The sequence below is a fragment of the Microplitis mediator genome, chromosome 3 (genome assembly GCF_029852145.1).
Source record: "Microplitis mediator isolate UGA2020A chromosome 3, iyMicMedi2.1, whole genome shotgun sequence".
NCBI classification, from domain to species: domain Eukaryota; kingdom Metazoa; phylum Arthropoda; class Insecta; order Hymenoptera; family Braconidae; genus Microplitis; species Microplitis mediator.
In genome coordinates this window covers 18,810,499-18,837,167 of record NC_079971.1, presented here as the reverse complement: position 1 = coordinate 18,837,167, position 26,669 = coordinate 18,810,499, and the positions used below count along the sequence as shown (strand labels likewise).

General features: G+C 27.2%; 3 protein-coding genes across 4 annotated transcripts; 2 read left to right on the top strand and 1 right to left on the bottom strand.

The window, feature by feature from the left end:
* Nucleotides 1–920: 920 nt before the first annotated feature.
* LOC130665604 (calcium channel flower) lies at nucleotides 921–5,367 on the bottom strand. Of its 2 annotated transcripts, XM_057466061.1 has the most exons (6): nucleotides 5,203–5,367; nucleotides 4,962–5,082; nucleotides 4,658–4,865; nucleotides 2,716–2,823; nucleotides 2,185–2,344; nucleotides 921–1,050 (listed from the first exon to the last, which is right to left on the bottom strand). In XM_057466061.1, the coding sequence occupies exons 1-5, from the start codon at nucleotides 5,203–5,205 to the stop codon at nucleotides 2,218–2,220; spliced, it is 567 nt and encodes a 188-aa protein (XP_057322044.1). In that variant the 5' UTR covers nucleotides 5,206–5,367; the 3' UTR covers nucleotides 921–1,050; nucleotides 2,185–2,217. The 2 variants fall into 2 exon arrangements, with proteins under 2 accessions (XP_057322044.1, XP_057322043.1); XM_057466060.1 differs by lacking the exon at nucleotides 2,185–2,344 and having other exon boundaries at nucleotides 5,203–5,364.
* A 4,578-nt stretch (nucleotides 5,368–9,945) lies between these two features.
* LOC130665607 (uncharacterized) lies at nucleotides 9,946–17,603 on the top strand. Its single transcript, XM_057466066.1, has 3 exons — nucleotides 9,946–10,540; nucleotides 13,494–13,703; nucleotides 16,870–17,603. Exons 1-3 carry the CDS (start codon nucleotides 10,486–10,488, stop codon nucleotides 17,037–17,039), a joined length of 435 nt encoding a protein of 144 aa, XP_057322049.1. The 5' UTR covers nucleotides 9,946–10,485; the 3' UTR covers nucleotides 17,040–17,603.
* A 2,650-nt stretch (nucleotides 17,604–20,253) lies between these two features.
* Nucleotides 20,254–25,126, top strand: LOC130665606 (uncharacterized). Its single transcript, XM_057466065.1, has 2 exons — nucleotides 20,254–20,503; nucleotides 24,448–25,126. Exons 1-2 carry the CDS (start codon nucleotides 20,497–20,499, stop codon nucleotides 24,912–24,914), a joined length of 474 nt encoding a protein of 157 aa, XP_057322048.1. The 5' UTR covers nucleotides 20,254–20,496; the 3' UTR covers nucleotides 24,915–25,126.
* The last annotated feature ends 1,543 nt before the right edge of the window (nucleotides 25,127–26,669 follow it).

The following is a 26,669-nucleotide window of genomic DNA, read 5'->3' as shown; positions in this document are numbered from 1 at the left end:
AAAAACATTGTAGTCTTTTGTTCTTAATAAATATTAACGTTAATGATAAACCTAGAGAAATAACGGAATGCAGAGGAAGAAAATGCTGTTGTTATCAATATGGTTTTTCTTTAAAATTTTTTTTTAGAAATTCTAATAAATTTTAGAGTCAACTAATATTCAACTAACAGAATTTAAAATAAAAATATTTAAAATTTACAAAAAAGTTTTGGCACGCTCACTCGTTGTTCTTAAAAAAATTTGAAAATATAGTAAGTTACAAAAAAAAAACTCATGCTAAATTAAATTGATGGTTTTTAAATTATTTGTAATGTTCCATTTAATTTTACTCAGTAGTGAACTTGAAATTTTAGTATTAATTTAAAAAATTTTAATCGTAATAATTTTTTTGGCATAATTACTATTGGAAGATATTATTATATTTAAAATTAATAAAAAGTAAACATTGTTTTAAAAAAATGTAACTTAAAAAGTACAAAAAAACTCTTATCGAGATGACATCAAAGTAAATTAATTAAATCTGATAAATTTAATACAAACAAAGATCAGCGGTTCTCAGAGCATTAATGGAAATAAAAATAATAAAAATAAAAATCAAACAAAAAAGTTCTTAAACGTTAATTTAAATCTTTTAACTCTGAAATAATTTTAGTTTAAAAATTTTCTTCGAATGATTTGTGCCATAAAAACAGGAAATTAAATGTAATGGACGACTAGAGCAATAATTTAATCTATCACGAATAAAAAATTTTATCGTTCGTCTGCATTATCAATTTTTTTTTTATCACCAGAAATAAAATAAGAGCTAAATAAATATTTACTGTTGAACTTTTTTGTTCTCATTCATTCCTTTGCCTCCATTTATACATTACGTCTATCTGATGCTTAAAATTACCGCAACATTTTTTTTATTTTTCAAATCATCAAACATTACTATCAGATTTAGATGTAAATCCCATAGGCTCTGCATTTTCCACTAAATTAGACTTCATACTAGATGATGGTATTTGAGGATTAACTGCTGCTGTTCTCATTTCATCAATGGGAGCCCTAAAAATATTAAAATAAATTTATTAATTTATAAAATTAAAATTAAAAAAAAAACATGCTTCTAAAATTTCAATTAAATAAAATTAGTATAAAAAAAAAAAGGAAAAAAACCTCAATATTAATAGTATTATTAATCTAATTATTGTGGCCGTGAAACCAAATTTAATATAAATAGATACTAATTTTTATAATTTGATAAAATAAAGACAATTGTAATTAATATCGTGTGTCACTACTGTACTTAAAAAAAAAAATTATAATATCAATACAACGGACAAAATATCTACGACAAAATATTTCGCGACAAAATATTTGTGAATAAAATATTCACATTTACTAGAGAAATTTAAAAAAAATACTCATATTTTAATATAATTTTGGAATTTAAATTATCTGATGTCAATAAAAAATTGGCATTTCAATACATAAATGTATTTTTTGATTGATAATTGATCCCTAATTTACTATTCTATGAAAACTGATCCCCAACAAGTGATCACACGACAATAGATCTCACAGCAACTCCACTTACAATTTCATAAAATAATTAATCATTAGTTAATTACTATGATATGAGTATTCAAAATTCTGTTATAAATATAAAAAGTTAAATTATGTAAATTAGTTGTTAATAAAAATCAATTGTCAATGGGATCAGACGTCGGTGGGATCAATTTATAGGGATCATTTGTCGTGGCATAAAATTGTTGAAATTAGTTGACGGCACACCCTAATTTACACTCATACTATTGTTATATATGATTATTTTACACACATAATATTATTTTATTTGGTTACTTTGTCTGCAGACATTTCGTTTTGTTTATATTTTGTCCGTAGAAATTTTTTTTTTTTATATTTTGTCCGCAGATATTTTGTTACGGAACCATAACTATTGTTATTACCAAAATGTATCTTATTTGCTAATTAAAATGTAAATCTTATCTAATCAAAAAAAAAAAAATTTATTTGCCTCAGTCATGTTGTCTTAAATTTATAATTTATTTGAATTACGACTAGTACACACAGTGCAAGCAATGTGATATCCACCAGGAAATAAATAAAGGAATTGATAACATTTAAAATACATGCATAAAAAAAAAGAACTAAATATATAATTAGGTTTATTATTGCCTGATTAGCAGAATAGAAGAATTAAATGGTAGTTTATGTTGGTCTCCAGACATCTGGATCCTCCATCAAAGTAGTATGATGATCCGTTGATGGAACATTAGCTTGAGGAGAAGCCATACCTGATGGTGATGCCATTCCAGCTGGGTCTGGCCTTGACCCTCTGTTATTTATTGTGTCAGTATATTAATTATCCGTCCACTTACTTTTATTTTTTCTCTTTTACTTGATTTTTAGATATCAATTGTTACGAAACACAATAAAACAAACGTGACAATTTCATTTTAAATAAATATTTTTTTTTGTCAACCAAAAATTTAGTGGGCATTTGAAAATAAAAATATTTAAATTTGTGATTTTAATATAATTGATAATTAATAACTTAAAAACAAATATTAAGTAAATAAGCAGTGAAAATAAAACACAAAAAACACGTTCACCCTCAAACATGTAAATTTGTATTAGTGTTAACACATAAAACCATATTTTATCCCAATTATTAGTATTTTTTAAATTTATTATACTTCTACTTACTTTTTGCCAAGTGACATAAGACCATATATTATTCCCGTTGTAAATATTAAACCACAGCCAAATATACTGCTCAGTGATGGGCATAAGAAAATTGACGGCAACGCTATTCTATAAAATAAAAAATAAATAAATAATATTTAAGGCCATTCTCAGACAGTGCGCCTCCACTCCCCACTTTTTAAAAATTTTTAATGAAAAAAAAAATTAAAACCTTAATTGAAAAAGGACAACGTAGTAATTTTGCCGAGGTATAGATTTAAAAAAAAATCACTTAGAATTTACATCAGTTGGGAGTTAAACGATATTTGAAAAATAAATTTCAGTAAAATCTTCATGTCAATCTTACAGTCGACTACCCGTCCTAAGCCTGCTCTAGGGGATGTAGGGGAAATTTTTCTGGAAATTCCAATCTTCCCACTACCGTGCGTTTAGTTTTGTTCTCGACTATCTGTTATAAGCCTGTTTTATTTTAGATGATTTTAAACGTCATACTTATGTTTTGTTACAAACGCGACAATCCCGATTTTTCTGGTACTTTAAGCGCTAAAATAAATACTTATCTTTTTACACAAATAATAATTATACTGCAAAAAATTATAATGATATTGGTATTGATTACAGTAATAATAAAAATAATAATTTTATTGATAAACATAATGCTCAATAAAACTTTTCAATTGTAACAGAAGCTTTAAATTTCATTCATGATTATAATTATGAATAATAAATTATTTTTTTTTAAATTTTATTTATTTAAAGTCGCATCAACCAGACGGTCCTTAGCAACTACTATACATAGTTTTATCGTAACATGATCGAAAATTCAACTAGAATAACTGGTCTTATAACTTTAAATGTCTTGTAAGTATTTGAAATGCTTGATGATATCCTTGATGGGTGTCAGGTATTTCTTGTCATTAAGTAGACTTCGTAGATCTGGCGGAAGCTGTAGGATCCTTCTTTTAATCTCAAGGTAGGTACAGTCAAGACATGTGCGACAGTTACCGTCTCATTACATGCTGGGCAATGGTTGGGTTCAGTTTTGTTCATGATGTGACCATCCGAAAAGGACGTGTGTCCAATTCTGAGTCTCGTATAAATACATTGATTTCACCTAGAGTTGAACTGCGGTTCAGACTCCCAGATAAAGGTGCGGATGTTACTTAGTTTGGAGACAGTGGAGGGCCATATTGAATTCCATTTCAAATAAATTATATTTTACTTAATAATGATTAAATTATTCTCCACGAAACATATATAGTAAATTTTCATCATTAATTTGTCTATTTTTTCCTATTGTTAGTTTATAATTTGGACAATTTTCTTGGAGGCTTATAACGGGTTCTCTGGTACGAAACTCCTTAGAGTGGTTAAATGGGGGAAGCAGTTTGGACTCAGTAACTCCCGATTGAGGGAAGAGGCTTATAAAGGGCAGGCTTATGACGGGTAGTCGACTGTAATTTGAATTTTTAAATTTTGTATTTCAAAATTTATTCAAATTTTGTTTAAGTTCTAATTGATAAGAGCTGTAAGTAATTTTTTTTAAATTCTATCTCGGCGAAATTGCTACTGCGTTTTCTTATTTTCAATTAGGTTTTAATTTTTTTTTAATTAATTAATAAAATTTTAATACAGTTGTCATTGCATATTTTTAAAAAGTGAAGTATCTGAGAATTTCCTTGAATTTAAAAATTCCAATATACATTTTTTTACAATACTGAAGGTTACCCGACGTCTAATAACTTTTGTATTTTTAGAAACGATAAATTATAAAAAAAAAAAATCTAAAAATTGCACCAGTAGCTTTTTTAATTTTTTACATGTGCATATTTATATTTTTTTATTTTTTGTAATTGATTTGTTAAAAAAAATCAAAAAATTGTTAATTGTCTACAAACTTGAGGATAATTTTGTTTTATAATTAAAATATAAATTTACTTACATACAATAACCAGCAGCACGATTCCAATAAGGTCTTTTTTCGACCCAATCACTCAAGTTTTGTACAAAATCAATAAACATACAGCAACAAGGTGCTTCAATAGTCACGACTAAAAATCCAGCAATCATTTGTAGAATACCACTAATAAAACACATCACAGAACCAAACACTATACCAATACAATTCCATGCTCCTAAAAATATTGCAACTAAAACAGATCAATATAATTATTTAAATATTTATTTATTTGAATTAACAGTAATGAGTATAAAAAAAAATTGTATTTATGGAAATAAAAACTTACTAAGGCTTCCAACTGTACCCAGACCTCGACCGGCATACTTCATCCACCAGGGAACATCGTCCTTGGACACAGGATCTTGACCAGGTCTCTCCATTATGGAGGCTATTTTTTCTCCGAACGACTAATAAAATTATGTTTCATTAATGTTTATTTAATGGGTGTAATGTTAAAATAAGACATTCAGAAGATTTAAATAAATAAAATAAAGCTAAAACTATAAATTAATATATTTTATAAATACCATTATTGTAATAATCCGAAAATAATCGGATGCTTGTCAGCTGACACTTATACTTCAATTTTCTGACACTTCGAAACTAAAATCAGAGGTAAGAGGATTGAATTCTATCCTCTCTTTTTTACTCGAAAAAATTTCTGGTACGAACAGAAAATCGACCCACAAGCTTTTCGTTTTTATCCCTAGAGGACGTTGTTGTCTCGTAATATGACCGTAGTGAGGTAAGAAACAGAAACTGTACATGAGGAAATGAAATTGAAAATGTTTCAGTTTTAAAAAAGTAATTTAATTTTGCTAATTCTTTATTAGATTTTTTTTATTTGTAAAAGGAAAAACGATTTTTGAATTTATTTATACAGTAAACTTTTAATAAAGTTACAAGGATGTATCTTTTTTTTTCGAGTGACTTATAGAGAAATTGAAACATAATTTGACTAGAACTTTTGAAAGTTTACTGTGATGTAAAAATTTAAAAAATGGAAAACTCGAAAAAATTTTCTTTATTGGTGTCCATTTTTTAAAAATCAAAACAACTATTTTTTTAAGGACATCGCAGGGTCTGCGTATTTGGATCGAAATCTCGAGAGAAAAATTTATTAATATTAAAAATTATTCTAAACTGCAAAGATCTAATAATTTCTGTAATCACAAAATATATTTGAAATTATTATTTATTTAATTGGCATAAAACGCAAAAATTGTTAGCAATTTAAAAACAAAATTAGATTTGACAATATAGCAAATTAATGAATTGAATTTAATCGATTTATTAACATCGATCGATAGAGTAATTTCTGGATTATTAAAAAATAAACTATAGAAGGATTAATTTACAGGGTGATTGGTCCAGTGAATAAATCCGACCATTGATTTTAATCTCAAGTACACAAAGAAAATACTATGTACAGTTTAATTGACAACTTTTATGACTTCAATTGTAATTTTGTTGCATCCTTCTATATTCAAATATTTATAAATACGGCCGTTCATTCACTGGTTAGCGTTTATTTACTGGCTCAGTCACCCTATCTCAAAACTTATCGATTGCGAAATTGAATCTAATGCAAATCTTAGATAAAAAATTTTTGTAATTTAAAAAAATATAATTAATAAAATATTCGTAATATCATTTTATTTATTTAATGAAAATTAGAAAAATAAATACGATTTCAGTAATCGTAGCAATCAAAAATGGTTTTTTATGACGATCATATCATAAAATTTTTTAATTATTTATTACGGAAAAAATCTTCAGTGGAACCAAGAAAAATGTCGACTTTTTATAATTCAATTGAAAGTTATTATTAATTTATTAAATTGAAATCCACCCCAAAAATAGATGAGGAATTGAAAAATTTAAAACAAACACACGGATAAAACAAACGAGAAAAATTACAGTTTCATATAATATATAATACCCCAGTAGACAGACAGTTAATAGTGGGGTATAAACACTGATTTTTGACACTACACCTAAAGTGAATAATTGAGATAATATTGACTACTATTTCTTTAATTAATTCCTATACAGTTTTAAATTATCATGAGAAAATTGATTATGTTTTGGGCATACTAAGGGACCACTTTTTGAAGGTGTCCTAAATTGCTGGTATAACTATAGATACTTTTATGAACTTTGAAGCATTTTTTGAATAATTAAAATCAAAATACTATTTTTTATGTATTTATCACAATCTTTATACATTTATAGTTTTATTATATCTATAACTATATTAAATAAGTTATCAATTTCCTTAAAGTGTCTACAACGGGTGATTCTACCCTAAACTATTTACAAATTTTAAACAATTTTTACATCAATATAGAAATCCTTGATTAAAAAAAACAATTTACTCAATAATGAATGTATATCTTATATAGTATTAAAATTGAATTGTTTTGAGTCATTTCTAATCACCCTGATTAAAAAAATTCATTGAAAAGAATTGAAACTAATTTAATACTTTTGAATTCATTTTAATTCTCAAAGCATTTACTGATTGGAATGAATTGAGAAGAATTCGACGTCGTGAATTCATTTTAATTATTTTTAATTATAGAAGAGACCAGAAATTTAGTTTTATTTACTGATTGAAATGAATTCAGAGAAATTTAGAATTTTTAATATATTTTAATTTTTTTTAATTTTCTACGAGACCACAAATTCAATAATTATTTAGTCATTGAAAAGAATCGAGGTGAATTAGTTTCATCGATGCAGAGAAAAAATCGAGGAATTGAAATGAATTCATATTTTATGTTTTTCAATTCTATTCAATGAATTTTATTAATCAGGGCATTTTGAATCGTTTCTTAAAATCAAGGATCGTATAGACTATCGCTGACATTAATCTTTGAATGATAGAAATGTTAAAAAAGATATTAATTGTCAATATTTAATCATTTTTATAACAAAATGTCTATAAAAAAACAATTTCTATTGAAATTAATGTGTACCAAAATCACATGTTATTGCATAAGTTATACAAACTTTCATATATTTAATTATAATTATGCGGTACACGTTGAATGACTGATGGCTGTCCAGAATCTATTCATCAAGTGTATAGTCAAGTATTGGAAGGCAAAAGGTGTAGTGATGAATGCTGAAGATGTGAAGACCAGTTTGGGGATCATGAAATTATCCGAAAGACGCGTACTAACTTTTACCTTCTTTTTCAAGGCAGTAAACAATATGATTGATTCTCCAGAAATATTGTCAGATATCAAGTTCAACATCCCGAATAAGAATCTAAGGGAAAATAGACTTTTAGAAGTACCATACTCCAATAAGTCATTTATACAAAACAGACCCAGGAACAGAATATTTGGACTAGTCAATGAATACTCAAAAACTTTGAATTTCTTTGGTGGGTCTCTTAATTCGTTGAAAAAGTCAATTCAAGTGGAAATGGAAACCAGAGTGAAAGCCGACTCCAACAATTGAGAATAGTTAGAATATGCAAAATGATTTATTGTTATTTTTTTAATAATTTATTCCTCAAGATCATCTGTTATTTATTGTAGTTTCTTTTTTGTTTTATTCGCACTGTGATAACGCAACCCGGGAAAAAATGATTTTGCCTAATCATATATGATCATGCATAATTGTCTATATATGATCAGATCCAAAAATTGGCCAGGTCTGATCATACATAACTTGATCTGTTTATACATGATCATATATGATTATATATAATCATGCATGAACGAATATAGTCATTTTTAGAATCTCATTTAGAATATCTGTAAATTATTAATTAAGTAGTTTAATTAGGATTTATTGTCTTCATCAATATCAATGTTGGTTAAAATTAAATAAAAAAAAAAAAAAAAAAATTATTAACCATCGACAATTATTTTACTACGAGGTCACCCATCCAATTAATGACCAACGCCGATGCTGCTTAACTTTGGTTATCGATGGTTTGTAGTCTGATCCTCTAGTCTGTTATACACTTACAATTAAGAAAAGTTTATGGCATTACTTAACTCAAATAATCAAATTGATACTTTATACTTTTAAATTACTGCCGAAACCTTTGAACATTTTTTAAGTATTGGGGATTTAAGTTTGATTGATAGTTGACAGAATAAAAATTTAATAACATTGATATTAAAAAATTGTCATATTATTTAATATATATATATATATATATATATATATATACATTTAAATATTTATAGGTTTCATATCAATGAAATCTGATCAGATTTAATCATAGACATATATAACTACATATAGGTTTATATCAGTCACGTCTGATCAGATCTAATTATATATAGGCCTATATCTAATTATATATGGGTTTGTATCAATCATGTCTGATCAGATCTAATCATGTATAGACTTATATATGATCATATATGGGGTTATAACATCTAGGTATGATTATATCTAATTATATATAGACTCATATATGATCAGACCTGATCATATATAGACTTGTACATGATTATATATGGGGTCATAACAGCCAGGTATGATCAGATCTAACTATATATAGACTTATATATAAATAGATCTGATCATATATAGACTTATGTATGATTATATATGGGGTCATAACAGCCAGGTATGATCATATCTAATTATACATAGACTTATATATAATCAGATCTGATCAGATCTAATTATATATAGACTTATATATAATCAGATCTGATTATATATAGACTTATATATGGGCTTATAACAGCCAGGTATGATCAGATCTAATTATGTATGGGGTCATATATAATTATATATGACCCCATATATAATCATGCATGATTATATATAACTTCATATATGATTATATATAATCATATATGATCATATATATGAACATATATAATCATATATGATTAGGCAAAATCATTTTTTCCCGGGTAAATGTAACTGTAAAATTTTTAAATTGCTGAAAGCGTAAATTAATTTATTAATTAATAAATAATAAATAATTATCTTTCTTATTATAAAAATTCATGTCAGCGATAGTACATTATTCAAAAAACAAAATAAAATAACAATTATCCCGCTATTTGACCTTTAGCTAATAGTTCTATTACCATAAATATTTTATAAATAAAAAATTAATTTTCTCAAAAATTTTGAAAATAATTTCCGTCTTCTTACCTTTTTACGACCATGTCCACTAAAAAGTCCCTAGATATTTTCCAGTTCTACCACTTTAGTAATTAAAGAAAATAAATTTTATAACTACATATATATACAAATATAAATATATGTAGTTGATATGTTCTATTATCAAAATCAGTTCGTCAAATGAGTTAAATAACAAATGATTAAAGATTAAACGCGCTTGCGTTACTCGTCGGTAGCATTTATCTGTCAAAACTTGTTGCGAGTCGTCAATGGTCCTCGATATATATCACACGAGAGAAAACGCGAGTGTTTCAACCATTTTATGTTCCATAAATTATAATATTTATAAATAATAAATTAGTTATACATTAATCAACTTGTCTACCTAAAAAAAAAAATTTAACTCGACAAGTACATAAATAAAAATATATAAATTATATCAAGCGTATATTTTTTACCAAATATATACTTTTATATAAACATTTATATCATTATATTGGAAAAATCTAGTTTATATTAACCTCAAAAAACTAATTTTGACTGAATTTAATAAATATCAACACAATATCACGTCAAATGCCTTAAAAATTCATTATTATTATCAATAATATGCTTAAAGGTTATGTGATAATTTTTTAAAAAATTAATTTAGAAAATTTTGAAAAAAAAAAAAGCTTTTCTAATTACAAAAACTAAAAATGTTAAAATTATCCTGGTTTGTTATTCTTGCCCTGACATTTGGAGTTAATGCTCGTAAGTAGATTTTTAATTTATAATTTTTATTTTAAATTACGCGCATTTTTTTGGTAAATTATTTGTTGAACTTTTTTTTGTGACTGAAATATTTATGATAGAATAGAATTATTTACATGATCCTGAAGTTAGCTGACGTTTAATAATTTTTGAATTTTTTTTAAAATGATAAATTTAAAAAAAAAAAAATATTTAAAAAAATTCCACTTATAGCTTTTTAAAATTTCTATATGTGCATTTTTTTAGTTATTTTTTTTTTTTGCAACTGTTTTGTTGAAAAAAAAAAACCTAAAATTGCTAATTGTTTTCAAACTTCAAAATCGTATTATTTATGAGTGTGAATTTATCAGACAATTGGAAATTTTTGAATAAATTCAAGAAATGTACGTAAAATAAAATAAAATATGTACTTAGACAATTGAAAAATCAGTACACAAATTTTTTTAAATTTCAATATTTCAATTAATTAATTTATTTATTTAAAATTTAAAATTTGTTTGATGTCTGCTACATTCACACTCGTTTTTATACACATTAAAAAGTATAAAGAAAACATTAATTGGAGTATATTAGAGTATCAATGATATTTATAAACATAAATGACAAATATTTGTTTTTAGTATGATTTAAAAATCAAATTTTATAAATAAAAATGACGATAAAGTTAGCAGATATTTTGAGCTTTTTTTAACAAAAAAATAAACATTAAAAAAATATTTTGAAAAATTGCACGTATAGTTTATGAAATTTTCGACATGTGCATTTTCTTAGTAATATTTTTTTTTCATTATTTATCTGTTTAAAAAAAGTTTTTTATTTCAAATGCCTGCTAACTTTACTATCATAAATAAGAGCATTTTACAGTTGAGCTATCGATGGAAAAAATCCGATATATATTTAATAAAAAAAAATTTTATAATTGGAAAATAATAAAAATAAAAGATTAGTAAAAAGAAAGAATGTAATGATGAGAAGAAAATAAGAACGATTGTAAATAAAAAAAAATAAGTAATAGACAAGTAAAAGCAATTGAAATCGTGAGCAGCATTAACGCGTCGTCAATGGTAACAATGTGATTCGTCATTGGTTGTCGTTGTAAATATAAAATTGCTTTGTCCGTTTATTCACTCTACCGAGTCTCGACCCCTATTTATATTACATACCGACATTACTATCATCTAACATCCCCTCAAACTCAGCCGTACAATCTAACAATATCCAAGGCCTTTTAATATACAAGCTAACACAGGCTCAATCGTCCAATCATCCACTTCCGTTTCTCATTGCTTACACCGATAACTATAATTTCATTTAATTATCATCATTTTTTTATTATTCATGTATTTTTACTATTTTGTTTAATCATCTAAGAGCTTTTCTACAGTTTATAATAAAAACATTAGATTTTATCGGAGTTTATGTTATTTTATAAAAAAATACTTCTTTATATTTTAATTAAAAAATTTCATCTTGTTAGAGTATTAGATAAATTCAATGGTCAAAATTAATGAGAAACATTTTCTGAAAAACAAAACTAATAAAGAGAATTTGTTGATAAAATAAAAAAAACAATGAGAAATACTTGATAAATATTTATTTAACCTTTTGAACTTGTAGTGTACCAATAGGTTTAGCGTTGAGTCCACATGTTTATTATTAAACTGCTCAAGTGAATATATATATATATGTTCTGCTTTTCTGAGTACGTTTGGTTGTGTATTATTATGACTATTACTTTGACTTATCAGTTCAAAGTAACTTTGAATAACTGATGATTCATACAAATTATGATACAAGACTATTAATTTATTTCAAATAATCTGTATTATCTAGATTAAACGCAATTATGAAAATTGAATTATTCAGAAGAATATATTTTTAAAAATCTTAAAACTTTTTAACGAATTTTTTTTTTTAGGTAAATTAGTATTTGAAAAAAAAAAAATTTAGACACTCTAATAGAACGTCTAATACTTTTTGGATTCATTTTAAATCGATAAATTTAAAAAAAGAAACATATCAGAAAATGGCACCTATAGTTTTTTTAGTTTTCTACATGTGCATATTTTTATTTATTTATTTTTTTTTAATTAAATTGTGGAAAAAAAATCCGAATTGTTGTTAATTGTCTGCTAACTTCAGGATGATAAGAAAAATTTATAATTGAATTTTAATAACGAGCAACCTGCAGTCACTACGTGACTGCCCAAATATCATTACTAAATTTATAGAATACGCAGAAAAAAGGATTTCTTTCCGCAAAAAATTTCAATTTGCACCAAGAAATTTTATGCATTATTAATTAAATACAAAAATTGTCTTGGAGCGAGAAAATATGTTTTTGGTCAAGAAATAATTCCTTGCACCAAGTAATTTTTTCTAGTTCTAAAAAAATTTTTGTTTTCAATTCACAATGCAAAAAATTTCTTGGGGTAAGTAAAAATTTTCTTTAGGCGAGTAAAGATTTTTTGTGTCAATGAATCCTTTTTTTTTCTATGCACACTTTTTTGGCTTTGAGAAGCTCCTAAAACCAAAAGGGAGTATAAAACTCTGTCATTTTGGAATAAGTAACGCGATATAAATAATATAGCTATAGATTCAGTGACATTCAGTCATATTTAGTGACAGAATAATTAAAGTATTAATTTATTTAAAGAAAATAAATACGATCGTCTTTTTTCTCGCGTAATTTAAATGTAATTCAAATGATATAGATAAATCTATTTATCTTAATACTTGGCAATTAAAAAGAGTTTAAACTATGAAAAGGCACAAATTCAAGTCAAGACCTATCTAATGAGACTATTTTCAATAACATTAACTAATTCTATCATATAGATATGGCGGGAATAAAATTTTCATTATTCTCTTAATAATATAGATAATTTTGAAGTAGATAATTTAATATTTTAGATTGATTTATTTAATAAAATATTTTTTTTTCTTTTTCAAGATAATATTACAAAATTAGGAAAAAAATGTGATGCTAATAAGTTACCCGTTGATTGTGGAAAAAATCAAGAATGTGTTGGTAACATAAATCAAACATTCCACTGTTACTGTGCACACGATTTTGTGGAATCCGATGGTGAATGTTTAAAAATGTCAACAACTGCTGCTGCGTCTATTGATCCAACAGATCAACAATCTAATAAATCATCAGGTATAATCATCATCCTATCTTTAGTATTTATAATTAGAAATAATTGAATTTTTTTTATCAAGCAACTCCACTTGCTTGGCCCTCAAAATATAAAGTCAGTAGTGGGTGTGTGTTTTTTCTAGCTCTCCATTTTTCTTTCGTTGCAATAAATATTCGGTGTTGATATGAATCAGTAAATAAAAATTCTAGAGTTCTACAAACACTGAAAATTGCATAAAATCGAAATAACTTTTGAAGATGTTAAAAAAAGTTATATATAAAAGTAAACAATTGAAAGAATGAAGTGTCAATAATTAAATCTATAAAGAAATTTTATAAGGCCATTATTGCTCCGTTGCAGTTTAAAAAAATTTTTTTTTTTTCGGGCCACTTAACCTCAAATTCTCATTTCTGTAATTAATGATATATTACACACCAAGAGAGGAAAGTAGGGTATTCCAACTCAGATAGTATACAGTCCTGTCTTTAGCAGTAACCGTTGACATCTACAGATCAACACACGTGCCATCCGCAGATAGTATCTTGTAATATCTTGGAAATGCACCTACACTGATAGAAAATTTATATTGACTCAAGAAATATTTTCTTGAGCCAAGAATTTATTTCTGAAGAAAACCAATTGTCTTGCTTCAAGAAATTCTTGTCTTGATTTAGATTTTCTTGGCTCTAAAGATTTTGTATCTTTGATGGATAACTCTCGTGTCTTGACCCGAAACTCTATTATCTTCAATCGATACTATCGAATTCTTCAAGCAAGACCACTTGTCTTCAACTAAAAATGTCGTATTATTATTTTAAAAACTTTAAATTTTTAGTTCAAGTAATAATTCCTTGATGGATGATGTTTTTAAAGTAATGAAAAAAAAAATTTTTTTAAAATAAATTTCTACTTTAACATATCTGAAGTAAATGAATGTAGTCCTAATAAATCACTTTAAAATTTTTTATTTTTAAAATAAAAAAAAATTTTTTTTTTTAAGCTGAGTAAATTGATATCTTGATTTAAAAATCACGCCATTCTCAAAACGAGTCGATAATGTCTTAAACCTACATTTTGCCTATCTTAATCCAAGAGCAAGAAATTCTTGAACGAAATATGTCAGAATTTTGTTTCAAAACAAAAAAGGCTTCATCGAAAAATCAAATTCTCAAACAAAGAATTTTTTTTCTCCATCCGAGAATTTCAATTTTTTGGTTCAAAGACATTTCTTGAATTAAAACAATTAAAAATTTTAAAACAAGAACCACATTTTGAAGAAAAAATTTTTCTTGAATCAAGATAGTTTTTCTATCAGTGTATACTTTCTGGCAGAGTACTCATTACTTTACATATGCCACTGACTATGATCCAAGAGCGTACTATACGAGATGTTATTGGTTACTGTCTGGGATAGTACTCAGTACTATTCAAAGTGTAGTGGATACAATCTAGATAGCATACAGTACTTTCTGAAATTTTTTTTTTACAGAAAGTACTCAGTACTATCCCAGAGAGTTGCCACTACTATATTGTTTTATCCGTGTAGACTATTAATCTGTTCTTTTATTCATAAACGCGTATCAATAGACGATAGGCATAGAAATCCAGATACCAATATAAATTTCTCACAAAGAAATCCATATATCCAAGTTCCTACGTCAAGTTCCAATGCACAGAAAGAAAAAATTCTCGACTGAAAATAAATATTCTTGATTCAAGAAAATATTTTTGTAAACCTTAATTTTCTCGGATAAAGTAGAAATTTCCTCTGACCAAGAAAAATTCTCTGGGTTTAAGAAAATCTTGACTTGGTTCCCGAAAACGGTTGTCTTCCAAAATGTATTCTTGACTCAAGATAACGTTTTTTTCTGTGTATGGGAATCCAGATACTCAGGGCTTCGAACATGCATTCTTATATAAATTTATACACTACTATATTAATTCCTATGGATTCTTACATAACTCCATATTTTCTTATATGGATTCATATGGGTTCCCATGCAATCCCACATGGATTGTTTTCATAGGGTACACAATATCCTGGCTAAAAAAAAATCGTTCCAAGAAGGTACTGAACAGTGAATTTTCGAATTCGAAACAATTTTAAACTTCGAGGAAGATTTTTAGAGCTTGAAAAAATTTAGAGTAGAAATTTTCCTTCTGATCTCGTTCTTGAACAGTTTTAATAAGAGTAAAAAAAACCCACAATTGGCTTTAAAGTCTTTTTTTTTTAATGTACTCCGAACCATCATTTTCAAACCAGATTATTTTCGCTTAAAAAGTTTCGAAAAATCTGCCAAAAAAGAACTCACACGGAAAAAAATAGATAGGAATGGTTACTGTGCTACACAAGAATGATCGTAAAGTATGTAAAAATTAATCTTAGCACATTACTAGTTTTCGTTATAATAGGAACGGGTCGTTTTTACATACGACTGAGTACGATCTAACATACCAACCATTACTATGTTACACATTATGTCGAAAACATGACTGGTTATCGTGTTCACAGTCACCATTCGATTTCCAGATAATACAGGCTCCTTTCAGCAGTCGATGTGTTGAGATGCGAGACTCCCTGGACAAATGCGTTCCATTATTTTTCAGCACAGTAACCATTCCTATGCTGGACAGGAACTGTTGCTTTCAGTCACATGTCTGACTACTGTTTAGCGGGAACTAATGTTGTAAACAGCACTCTGACATGTGACTGAAAGCAACAGTTCCTGTCCAGCATAGGAATGGTTACTATGCTGAACGACAATGGAACACATTTGTCCAGGGAGTCTTTCGCATCTCAACACATCGACTGCTGAAAGGAGCCTGTATTATCTGGAAAGCGAATGGTGACTATGAACACGATAACCAGTCATGTTTTCGATATAATATGTAACATAGTAATGGTTGATATGTTCGTACTCAGTCGTATGTAAAAACGACCCATTCCTATTATAACGAAAACTAGTGATGTGCTAAGATTAATTTTTACATACTTTACGATCATTCTTGTGTAGCACAATAACCATTTCCTATCTATTTTATTCCGTGCAGTTAAAATTGTTTTCTACACTTGAATTTTTTTTTAAGTTTGATCTTTCTTACATGGAATATTATTACACTAAATGTAATGTTAATTTGTATAAAAATTATTTTCAGTTATACTAAAAATTTATCTTATTATTTTAGGTAGTTCGGTTGCCATTGGATTATTAATACCAACATTTTTAATAATTTTTGGTGGAATAGGATTTTGCTGTGCAAGACGATATCGACTATTACCATGCCGACAAAATATTTATGGTAATGTTTTGGTAACAAGAGATGAAGATGATGATGATGATCCACCGATCGCGTAAAATAAAACAAGACTGATATAATTAATATGTTTCGAATTCTTTGTATGTATCTTTTAAATTTTTTAAATTTAATTAATTCTTATATTTTTTTTAAGTCGAACAAAGTAAAGTGAGTATACTAAGTAAGATAATGGATTAAAAGTTGGGCATTTTTTTTAACTAAAAAAAGTTTGTTAGTCACTTACAAGCCATTTTTATACAATTAACGTAAATAATGTATAAATAAAGTGTGTATATGTAATAATTTTTTATATGATTATAAAATTGAAAAAAAAAGAAAAAAAAAAGAAAGAACAAGGCCAAATGTGTAAATAAAGGATTAATAATGTTCATATTTATATACTTCATTACATTAATGATAATATAATAACTATAACGATAATGAACTGAATAATACAGACTAAAATTTATAAATAAAAAAATTAACTGTGAAAAATTTTTTCATGCGCATTTAATATGTGCAATTATTTTCGCTCAAATATAAACATATTCAATATATCACTGAGATTAGAAAATTTTTTACTGAAATTTATTCTTGCCAATTGTAAAACATAAAAAAAAAATAAATGTTTTTTTGATATTTATTAATATAATTTTTATTTTGTTTCTTACAACCGATTTTTGGAATTAACTTATGTTTATTTGATTCAGTTAAGTTATGAGCGCAGCGTTGCAATTTTTATATTTTTATTAACCCTTCGTCGGTCACGTGCATTTTCCAGCTGAGTTAGATCGTATGGCGAGCGTGGCGCCACCGTGTTAAATTAGCCGCGCTGTTGCCAAACATTGATTCGTTTGGCACCTTAATAGGTCTACCCGAAAAATCTCTATATATCACATTTAAAACTGTATCATTTTATCATTTATTATACTTTCAATAATGTTCAGTTCAGTCACAAGTTTTATTTACTTTATATTATTGAACAAATAAAAACTTAACAATAATAAAGTCTGATGTACGGCGCTCACATTACTCACACAGATATTATATATTTCACTACACAATCCTTGATTACTGAACGCGCAGCAATTTCATATACAAGCATTTGAATTTTCAAATAAGTATTATGAAATTTCAAATGGAATTATTAAAATTCAATATGTCTTAGAATTTTCGATACTTGGTTTGAAAATTAAAAAAACAAGTATAAATTTTAAGTACGTTTATTAAAATTCATATTTTTTATCTTAATTTCAAATGCCAGCTTGAATATTAAATTACGTATATTAAATTTGGAGCTTTTTTTTTATTGAAAATACAATTCAAATATCAAGCTATGAAAATTTAATACCTTTTGTATTGTACTTTTCAAATTATTTTTAACAGTGAGTATTAAATGTGATATACAATGTTAAAATAATTGTTCGAACTTTCAAAACATTGTATATAACGCAATAAACACATACAATGGTGTTTGAAATTTCATTGTAACGATCGTATAGAATTTAAAATACATGTTTTTGAATTTTCAAATAAACGCTTCAGATTTTCAAATACATTTATTTAAAAATTAAAAAGAAAGTATTTGAAAATTCAAAAAAAAGTATTTGAATATTAAAAAACTTGTATTTGAAATTTCAAAAAGAAGTATTTGAAAATCCAAAGTGTTCATTTGAAAATTCAAAAACATGTATTTTAAATTCTATATGAAATTAGTAATGAAATTCCAAGCACAAATGTATGTGTTTATTGCGTTATATACAATTTTTTGAAAATTCAACCAATTTTTTTAACAGTGTATACCTTACGACAACTGAACCATAACCAGGCCTACTGCAAGTAACTGTACCACACTAACTATTCCACATAACTATACCAGTTTCAAACACTACCTGGGAAAACCTCAACCAATCAACAATTCTAACACTTTTGAAGAGATTTTCGCGGGTAGTGTTTGAAATTGGAATAGTTGTTGTGTGGTACAGTTACTTGTGGTAGGTCTAGTTATGGTTCAATTGTCGTAAGGTAGAGATTTTTCTGGTAGACTTATTAATGTGCCATGCGCTTACCCAGTATTAAAATTTCTTGTTGTTTAACAAGAAAACTGTTTACAATTATTTAATATAAATAAAATTAGTAATATTAAATAACAATTAAGTTGTAAATAAAATAATAAAAGCAAACACTAACCTGAAAAATCACTTTACTTTTATTAGGTGTACCCATTCCACATACGATAAAACAGGCTAAAATAGTGGCGGTAAAGAAACTTGGCGACAGCGCAGTTTGAAAAGGACTCGGGTACTCACTCGCACCGGGCGGCGTAGCACCGTAGTTCTTAAAAGTTGTATATTGTACTTTAATTAAAAAATAACTTTTAATTCGTCTCACCAACGTTTCGGTCTCGTGTCAAGAGAGTGAAACGAATTTTTTTTTAGTTCATGGAGGAGGAATGTCTCCAAGAGAAATATAAGTCGACGGACTCATAACGAGCAGACTCATAACGCGACTCGACTGTAAATCGGTTCATGCATTAAAAAGATATGAGAGGTTTACATCCACACCCACACACATACAGGCATCTCTCTGAAAATGTCAGAATGGCATCCTAGCACCTTCAAACGTTGACATATGATGAAGACCCGATTTTTGAAAATTGGGGTGAAACCAATAACTTTCCTAACTTTTTGAAAATCGTCGGTTTTCTTAGCAGGAAGTTAAAACTTTTTTTTTTCTTAATTATTGCAATAATTTATTACTTATCGTCACAGACTATCTCGGGATCAAATTAAGATACGAATTTAATTCAAATTTGTGTTTACACAAAACGCGATATTGAATATTTTACGTAAGCGATATGTCGATCGCGATTTTTTCTGAATTATAAGCTTTTTTAATTTTCATGCAGGTGTTTATGACCGCAGTCAACTCGTAAAGCTTATCATGGTAATCTATTGTCACGATTTTTGTTAAAGGCGTCCGATTCATATAAATTTGGTTTCTATATCTGCGAGACTCTGAGTTTTTACTTTTCTTCGGTTGCTTACCAAAGGCGCAGATTCATTTCAAAAATTTCCCTAAGTATTTGCTTAATTTTCTGACCGTAATTATTATAATGAACAACATAACGAAATACAGTTTCCCAGGTATGTTTGAGTGAGTACGCTCATGAACTACGTATCATTTTCAAAAGGTTTTTAAGCTTGTGAGCGTCATAGTAGACTAATTGCTCTTGGTCCTTTAAACGGTAGTGCTTACAAGCCCCACTACTTGTTTGTTGACTAATGACCTTAATTTTATCCCTCCTATGCATCCTCCAGAGGAAGTTTGTCCTTAGTCCCTACAAAATTATATACAGTCAGTCTAACTTTGGTTACAGTATAGAGAGGATCTTGAATTATTTTCAATTTCATACACCAATTTCCCAAATAATCTAACTTAAAGTGTATTTATTTAACTATCTATAGTCTTCAGTGAGTGATATTAGAAATTTTTTACATCGAAAGAACAGATATTATGGAAGGTAAGTCAAACTATTTTTTTTTTCTAATATTATTTGTATAATTAAATATAATAATGATAATAAGAATGATGAATTCTGAAATCTCTGATTTGATTCTATGGTTCAAAATATATTTTTCGTTTCGAGTTTAACTTTTTCATTTAATGTGATCATAATTTCAATCAAAGGCATCATTTTCACAGTCTAATACGAAATTTATTATCAAAAATATGTTTATCGGTATATATTATATATTTCTTCGACCATAATTTTATCAAGAAGTACTCAAATCTCGGATAAAACAGTGATTTTTCAAATTTTGAAATATGTAATTGGATTTGTCTTGAAAACTACTAGCTCTACGGTAATGGCTTACATACCTTTTTTTGTAGCAAATCGAACCCCCTTTAAAAAAGTCCTTTACGAATTTTTTTTAAATTTAGTGGTTTGCAAGTAAAATTTTAAAACTATGAAATTCGAGAAAAAATTGGTTTTAAGATTTTTTATCATTGACGTCGTTTACAAAACATAAATAAGCTACAAGCACTTTTAAAGAGAAAAGATTCCTCTGAAATTTCCACCTATTGCTGATTAAATATCATGAAATTCCGCGAAGATATAGATAATTGAAAAAAAAAACTTAAAATTTACGTAGTAATTAAATGGGAAAATTTTAACTTCATTAAGCAAGTACTTACAACTAAAATTAAGAGGTCATCTTTGATGAGAATTTTTTTTTTTTTTATATGTTTAGGACATTATTCCGTGCAATGCGGAATCTCTTAATGTTCATAGTGAGAGCTCTACTTATCACAGGTGTATTTTTATATCTAAATGATACTATTGAACCTATTTCCTAAAAAAAAAATTTGTTTCTTTTGAAAGACCCTAGTACATATATTATATAGGTCTATAAATCAAGAATAAATATTAATAGCAAAAATAAAAAAAACTTTTTTTTTCGCAACTTCAGAGCTCTGTAACTTCTTTCTTAGCTCAATGAGAATCACCTTATAAAGATCATTTATGTAATCAATTAAATTTTCGATAAAAGATCTGATTGCAGAATAAAAAAAAAAATGTCTTGTTGATTAACGAATAAATAGCAAAAAAAAAAATTTGTTTGAAAATTTGATTTTGTTTTTCCATAGTTTCGTCCCTTGTAGCTTTATTTCTAATATCAACTCTTAGCATATATGACCCAATAGACCTTTTTGTAAAGAATTTTGATTTCCGATAAGATCGAAATTCAAAATTGGAAAAAAAATCTGTTTCATAGAGTTATTTATAAAATAGAAAAAAAAAATTTTCCAATATATTTTAAACGGGAGAGCCCTCCTCCCCCTTATATTTTTCATTGACAACAAATACAAGTTTCTGCATTTTAAATATTAAAATAAAATTGTTTACTCATTTTTATTTACATAAATTAATAAATTTTATTATTCTGTTTAAGTATATTATATTTATTTAACATAATAAATATTCAAGTTTTCACTTACTAATAAATAGATTTTAACCATTGAAGGAAAAATAAATAAAGAAATAAATACAATCACAGAATCTTTAACAAATATATTTTATTTCAATTTATTGGGTTATTTAAAATACTTAACAAATTACAAACCATTAAAAATCGTTTTACTTTCAAAATTTTAGCTTAGTATTGCCTGTTAGTTATTGAAAATTCAGTAATGACCCAATGCATTCACCTATAATTACTTTCACTTTCACATTGAACTACAAGTATCTTTACCCTTAAGTTGTTGACCATAAACAATTCATTTAAATTGTCAAGATTTAGACCCTCATCTTTAAAAGATTACATACTTACATTACAATACTAATTGCTAAATTTTATTCTTGTACCTTGACTCTTTCTAAATGTATAGCTTTAGATAAACTTAGGATTGCCGTCATGTTTAAATTTAATTTAAAATACAGATTTGTTATAATTGAATAAAGAATGTAAAAAATCAACATTTAAAAATGTTTGATAGTAATCAGATTTTGAATTGACAACATTTGTGACTAGAACTTAAATATCACAATTTAGTTAAAATAAATTACTATAAAACTTATTAATATTTTAAACTATACTATAAAATTTAGTATACTAGATGAAATAAACAACGTTGGTATACCCTGATTGAAAAAATCGATTTAAAGGGATTCAAAAAAAAATTTTTTCAATACTTTTTAATACTTTTGAATGCCTTGAATATTTTTGAATTTCTCTTCTTATGAGCATTTAACATTGCAAATTCCTTTAAAACGATTTTTTTAATCAGGGTAGAGTAGACAGTTTGTATTTAAACACAACGGAAATGTCACTTATAACTTAACTTACGCTATCGGTATAAGTTTATAGGGGAGGGTGGGGCAGAGCGGCCCCCCTAAGCCAATTATTATTTTTTGTGGCTTTCAACCATAAGATCACTTTACTTTTGTCCTATTTCGAACAAATTTATGGACATTTTGCCAAAATTCTGAAAAAAATTTTTTTTTTTTGTGGGGCAGAGCGGCCCCCCTCCAAAAAGTGATAAAAAAATTTTTTTTTTCGTTTTTTTTTTTTTTTAAATTGTTTTCATCATTAAGAATGTATTTCTTTCTCTTGACAGCTATTTTTGGTTTTATATTACTCAAAAAAAATTTTTTAAAGTGTAATAAATCGTTCACTCTCGATTACCTTAATTACTAATTGTTATTTAATAAAAAAAAAAAAACAAGTCTATAGTTTTACTCTATTTCAAAAATTTATCAACTAAAAAAAAAAATTTTTTTTTTATATATTTTTACTGACCAAATTTGCCTCTTACGTATAGAAACGGCCGAAAAATATGAAAAAATAATTTTTTCGGAAGTTTCGGCTGGTCCATTTTGCCCCAGGTGTTATGCGTAGGGCTAGAAATGTGGGATTATAATAATTTTTTTTTAATTTGACGATAAAAATATGAAAAAATCACTTTTTCAAAATTTTGGGCTTGTCCATTTTGCCCCAAATGTCATGCGTAGGGGTAAAAATGCGCAAACATATCGGATTTATAGTAATTAGTCGAAAAAAAAAAAATTTTTTTTTTTATTAAAATTTCAGGGGGGCCGCTCTGCCCCACCCTCCCCTACCGATTAGTACATTGTAAAAGAAAAGCGGTTTGAAAATAGTCTTACATCGGTGCAGCGGTACTACTGACCGGTGTTAAAACATTGTACATGCTGAGTAAATTATCTATGATCGAATAATGAGGGTATAAGTATAAGTGTGATAAAATCTATACATACAAAACAGAAAAAAATCATTGTAATACCATTCTAATATTTCGTTATAATTACAAAATTATCGTGAGGAACAATACAATAATTTTTTGTTTTATTATTTTGATGTTTATCATAATAGGGTATCAACTGATATAAAAATGATAAACTAATCATCAATGATTTAATTTTGTTTTTCTCGCTTATGTAGTTTGCAAAGAGATTTTTGAATCATAAAAATCTGTTTCTCAGACCAATAGGTTGAATAGAAAAAAAGTTATGACCCGGGCTGACTGTAAAAACGTTGTTTCGAGATATATCGCGATATATGTTTATAAACTCGTTTAAAGTTTCAATAACATTCGACGCGCAACTATGAAGCGCTTATTGTCTTTCGAATTAAGCAAAGAAAATTTTTCGATTTTTTCAATCCCAGTTACCAGGCTTCTACCATAATCCGGGTTCGATGGTTCGGGCATTTCGCAGCCAATTTGCTTTTTAAAAGTTTCTGGAGTAATTTTACTGCGACTAGTTGCTTTTTCTGTATTGGTTCTGAATGTCATTTTTCAAACGATAATTTGGGAAATTCACTGTAAAAATGCGGTTATTCCACCGCCAAAACATATAGCTTTAAGAGAACTTTACCAAATTCACAGAAAACAGCCGACAAGTTTTAAACCTTTGTATAATTGTGTATTGTTATTTTGTTTTAGATACTAGAGACCATCGATTTTCTGCTAGTGAGAGATCCAGACAGGATCACAGTGGATCAAATGAGAGAGTGCCTAGAGGCAGTGATGAGTCGGATCAACGCTTGATGGGTCCCTGCGCACCTGATTTGCCGTCAAATTCGACAGGTTTGCCTGAAGAATCCGGGGAGATAGAGGAAGAAATAAGACCATCTTCGCCGCCATTGGAACAGCCAGTTGTGGTGGAAATAGTTAACCCGCGGTGCGGCTTTAGAGGAAGAAGGAATAGGAGAAGACGAAGGAACATGTTTGCAGGGCAGATTGATTTTGCTGAGGCCGAGATTGTAAATGGTGGATCGGCAAGTTCAGACGAGTCGGGAATTGATGAGGTCCCAGTGTTTGACGACCGCTTCATTAATGACCCAATCGATTCCGATGATGAATATGTGATGCATGATGAAGGAGTAGGCTTCGACGATGCGGATCTGTAATCTTCCCTATGATCGTCGTTAATATTTTTACTCTTTTTATAATATTATTATTTATTTATTTTTTAACGTCCCTGGCGATTTTACAATATAAATGACAAGTGTAAATTATTATTATTATAATCACCATTATTATTATTATTGTGTGCATTATTATTATTAAAACTAATAATTATATTTGACTATTAATAAATATAACCTTATATATATATATATATATATATATTTTTTTTTTTTTATTATATTGTTATATTATTCGTCTATATTTATATATATACATATACCGTAATAAATTTTATTTATAACGGTATATAAAAATTATAAATATATATACCTAAACATATATATCGATAATAAAAATATTATTATTGTAATTAATAGCAAGATAAAAAACCACAAAAATTCGAAGTACCTGGGATAATTTCCGATAATGTCTGTCGATTTATTGCGCAAGAATTTATTTAACAGATAAGCGACCCATTTATCTAAAAAAAAAAAATTGGCCACTTCTTGCCTCATCCATCCATTATGTAATTTACTTCTTAAAAATTAATTAAATTTATTGTCATTAAAAATACGACTCATTCATAGATAAGTAAAAATAAAAAATATTCCACGTCATCACCAAAAATTCCCATTGTTAGTTCTAAGCCACGTTGTCGTAGATAAGCGACGACTATATTTGATGCGTATTTGATACGCATAGTCATCATAAAACAAAAATTGCGTGCGTTTTACTTAGACGTAATTTTCGTTACTGAACGTATGTTATTTTTTTTTTCGATTTTTCAATTATCGTTTCTTTTAAAAACGTTAATTATTAATTGCAACGATGATTTTGAATAATTACTTAATATTTACAATATTAATTGTTGCGACCGCTGTAAGATCCGACGAATTAGAGATTACTGATTACAGTAGCATACAAAAGTTTATAATAAACGCTTTGGTTATGGAGTCGAGTTATAAATTGGACAATTACACTCTAAGCGATGTTGAAAAAAAAAACATCACTAAGGAAATATTCAATGATTCGTTAAATTTAATGGCAGAAGTAAATAAAATACCACGGAGCGTTTGGTCAATTCCTCATGGATCGGAATATTTGATATATTTTTTCAACAAACTGGACCAATATCAGTCTATGAAGAATCATTTTCGCTGGAGTCAGTTTTCACGTAAACTAAACACTATAATTTATATAAGTGAAGATATTCGTTGGTACGTCGAATATTTATTTCGCATCCGCGATAATCATTTTTTCGACGATGATGATCTGATGAAATACTGTCCGATAATTACGAATAGTTCAAGAGCAATGATATTACGTAAGAGAAAAAGTATAGTTGAAGAATATCAGGAACTTATTACAAATCTATGGGACGTAATGTATGTAAGTATTGGACAGCTTCAAAAAATTTGGGACATCTTATTTCCTGGGAAAAAAATCTCTTAGTATTTATTATTATAATAAATTTTTCCTTACAAAGCTCACTCGAAGCTTCAAAAAACGTTTATGTTATATAGGTCTAGCTATAATAGGGGGTAAGATAGGAATTCTTAAAGTTGAGGCAGTGATCCTAAAAAATATATATATATATAGGGGAAGGGGGGGCAAAACGGGGTACCCTCAAAATTTTATGAAAAAAAAAAATTTTTTTTTTTCGTCTAATTAGTATAAATCCGATATATTTGCGCACTTTTAGCCCTACGCATGACACCTGGGGCAAAATGAACCAGCCGAAAATCCTGAAAAAA